The sequence below is a fragment of the Myotis davidii genome, unplaced genomic scaffold, assembly GCF_000327345.1.
Source record: "Myotis davidii unplaced genomic scaffold, ASM32734v1 scaffold251, whole genome shotgun sequence".
Lineage (NCBI taxonomy): Eukaryota > Metazoa > Chordata > Mammalia > Chiroptera > Vespertilionidae > Myotis > Myotis davidii.
The window spans coordinates 330,427-333,832 of NW_006282378.1; the positions used below are offsets into that span (position 1 = coordinate 330,427).

General features: G+C 39.0%; 1 protein-coding gene across 1 annotated transcript in view; it reads left to right on the forward strand.

Annotated features, from left to right (window-relative positions):
- The window catches only part of COPA (coatomer protein complex subunit alpha), a gene marked incomplete at its 5' end in the record, with an annotated part of 31,819 nt that overhangs the window by 1,944 nt on the left and 26,469 nt on the right, over window positions 1–3,406 (forward strand). The window contains 3 exons of the mRNA XM_006752831.2: window positions 87–167; window positions 503–579; window positions 1,301–1,410. Of these exons, the coding sequence (XP_006752894.2) occupies window positions 87–167; window positions 503–579; window positions 1,301–1,410 (268 nt within the window). The remainder of the gene's footprint in view (window positions 1–86; window positions 168–502; window positions 580–1,300; window positions 1,411–3,406) is intronic.

Here is a 3,406-nt window from a genome sequence, read left to right on the forward strand (position 1 = left end):
AATTTCAAACTTATTGAGAAACCCGAGCCTTTTAGGTACTCGAGAACCTCAGGTCCCATTCCTCTGCTGTATTTCTCTCTTTGCAGGTTTGGAATTACAAGCTTCGGCGCTGTCTCTTCACATTGCTGGGGCACTTAGACTACATACGTACCACATTTTTCCATCATGTAAGTATCCATGTGCCTCTAGTTTTAGAGCATTCTTCAGTTTCCCTGTAGGAATCATTTTTTTTCCCCTCAAGAATCCAAACATTGATAAAACAATTATGTTATTGGAGTAACTCTTCTAGGATCTCTGTGGTGTTGACCTTCCTCCTTTGTTTCATTCTAGAAAAGAAAGCACTCAGGATTATATTGAATTAAATCAGAATCAGCACTCCCTTTGCTAATATAGCTGAGAATTTAGACAATGGAATGTTCCCTCCAAAGAGAGAAGTGGTTGCAGGAGCCTGAAAGAACATATTCGTTTAATGTTCAAACCCTTTTTCTGGAATATCTTTCAGGAATATCCTTGGATTCTGAGCGCCTCAGACGATCAGACCATCCGAGTGTGGAACTGGCAATCTAGAACCTGTGTCTGGTAAGGCAGGAAACAGGGCGCAAACGTGTCTTCATTCTTCCTAGTGTTTTATAATCAACTTCTCTTCAGAATAATCATCTCCCTCCATAATGCACAGTGTCTACTGATTAACTACTGATTGTATTTGTAAGGTGCTTTTATGTACAAAATGAAAATATAGAGGCAATCTTATAAGTAATATATGGATCTGGATTTTCCGATCATTTCTTACCAGAGAAAGGAGGTCATATAACTAGGTTTTTAGAACAAAACTTTTAGCTGGTTTTCACTTCTGTTCTTGTGAAACCTGAGTCAAAGTCTAGACATCTGTCTTGCTTTGTTTTGCCTTGAGCTTTCCAGGATGTAAGGAAGATGTAAGGGCCATTTTAAATGATGCCTTTTAAGAGGGATATTCCACTAAAATTAACAGATGATTTCCACTATGAATTACTAAGATTTCATTTATTTTGATATTTTAATATGGCTTTTGAGGAGAGCTGTGCCATCTCAGTTCTCCTGAAATCATTAATATTAAATACTAATGCATTAGAGGGAAGAGAGCTATTGTTAAAACAGCTGGCCTTCTTGTTACTAGTTTAGAACTGTTAGGTTGACTTATCTTTGCCTCAAAAAAAGTATAATTGGATTTGCATCTGTTTAATTTGGAGAATGGTGTTTAACATGTAGGAGCCTGGTGATTCCTGCCTTTAATTTGGCATTGTCTTTCTTCTTCTTCTTACAGTGTTTTAACAGGGCACAACCATTATGTAATGTGTGCTCAGTTCCACCCCTCAGAAGACCTGGTTGTATCAGCCAGCCTCGACCAGACTGTGCGCGTTTGGGATATTTCTGGTGAGCTGCCCAATTCAGAGGAAAACCTAATTATGTCTCATGCAAAACTGCAATTTCTTAAAATAGGGTAGTTGGCTTGGAACAGCAAAATTTAGAATATTCTCTTCTCATATAGCATCTCTGTTTCTGAGTATATTAAATCTGTTTTCATGGTTCTTCATGTTAGAGGTATTTCCTAAGAAAAGTTGTTGCTCTAGAAAATTTATTTAATTTGAAGGAAGTTGCACTTTTTTGTTAGATCAGTTTTAGTTAAAGTCTATATATCATTGGCAATATTTGATTAAAAATCAAGCTTTACACAAATAAAAAAAATATTTGACAAAAATAAAGTTGGGGAATAAATTATTACAGGGAAACAAAACTCTCGAATCTTGTGGCCTCATTTAGAAATAGGAAAATCTTTTATATTTCTTCTAGTGTAAGGATCATGGGGAGGTGGGGCAGGAGGTGGTATGTCCAGAATACCTTTTAATGTTATAACAGACTTCTAAGACCAGAAATTAACTTCCAGATTTTGGGTAATTGGAATAGTCCCTCCTTTCACAGTTTATATATCTTAATTTTGTACAGTATATAAATGTTTAGTACTTTATGGAGGGGATCCAATAAGTTACTAACCAGAAAAAAAAATTTTTTCCCATTTTGATCCAACATTTATTACCCTTTTACAACATGTCCTTTTGGATTTAGAAACTGCTTGTGATTAGTTTTCTAACATTAACTCAAAAGCATGTAAAATAAAATCAACCTACTCTCTATATAAACACCCAGCAACTGTGGCCCTTTATCCTCATGCCCAAATTGGGTAGTGGGAAGAAGGAAGGGCTCAAGAAGCACTGAGTGAAGTGCAGTTGCTTTACTGTGGGGAGTGATGGTAGTTCCTTGGCTAACCAGAAAATTTAAATGCAGAGAAAAGACGAGCTATGAGATTGACATGCTGGGTAAATGGAAGTGCTTTGCTGAGAGTTGGAATGGGGAAATGAGACTCTAAATGCTGTGATTTTCGGCCCAGTTAAATTTACTTACCACTTGCTGAATCGTCTCTATTTGTTTGTTGCCTTAGAAGTTCTTTGAGCCCAACCGGTTTGGCTAAGTGGATAGAGTGTTGGCCTGTAGACTGAAGGGTCCCACGTTCGATTCTGGTCGAGGGCCCATGCCCGGGTTGCAGGCTCAATCCCCAGTGGGGGGCATGCAGGACACAGCCGATCAATGATTTTCATCATTGATATTTCTATCTCTCCCTCTCCCTGCCTCTCTGAAATTAATAAATATATGTATATATTTTTTAAAAAAGAAATTCTTGGAAATTGGGTTCTCTGAAAGATTAATGGCTAGACAACAAACACTGTTTTTATTCTGTAAAAGGAAGGTCCTCACATAGGTCCTGCTGGTTCTTTTTGGTCATGAGGGAGTCACCCTTCTGCATTGTATGGTCAAGGTGATAACGTCCCAACTCTTGTGGCTTGGTGGGCTGAGACAGTATGGTAGTTGTTGTCCCAAAAAGCCATTTGAAACAGCGAGTTGAAAATTTGGATTCCTGGGTGCAGCATTTGGAATGTTGTAATAGCTGTTAAGATTCATGTGGCCCAGAAACAAGCCCATGGGAAGATGAGGACAGTTGGAGAGTAGAACCTCTACAACATGTGGTGTTTGCAGTTTTCAAAGGTTCTGAATTAGAAGGGACTGGTATACAAGATTGTATTAGAGATAAAACAGAAGGACCCTCTTCAGCTAGGGCTTTTGCCATTGCAGTTTTTGTCAGACTGGCTAGGCATTGTGAGGTATACTCGGATGTGACCAGCCATGCCAACAAGGAGTTAGGCACAGGCTCTGTGAACCTGTGCCCTTTCCTCACTGCTAGTGCCAGGGAGCTTATTATTCACTGTCCCAGTAACCTAGCTATGGGTTTTCACTATGTGCACATTCAAAGCGCTTTCTCTGTCTCAGAACATAGGAGCTCGATGGGGTAGGATCCTAGCTCATGCTGTTCCTGCTG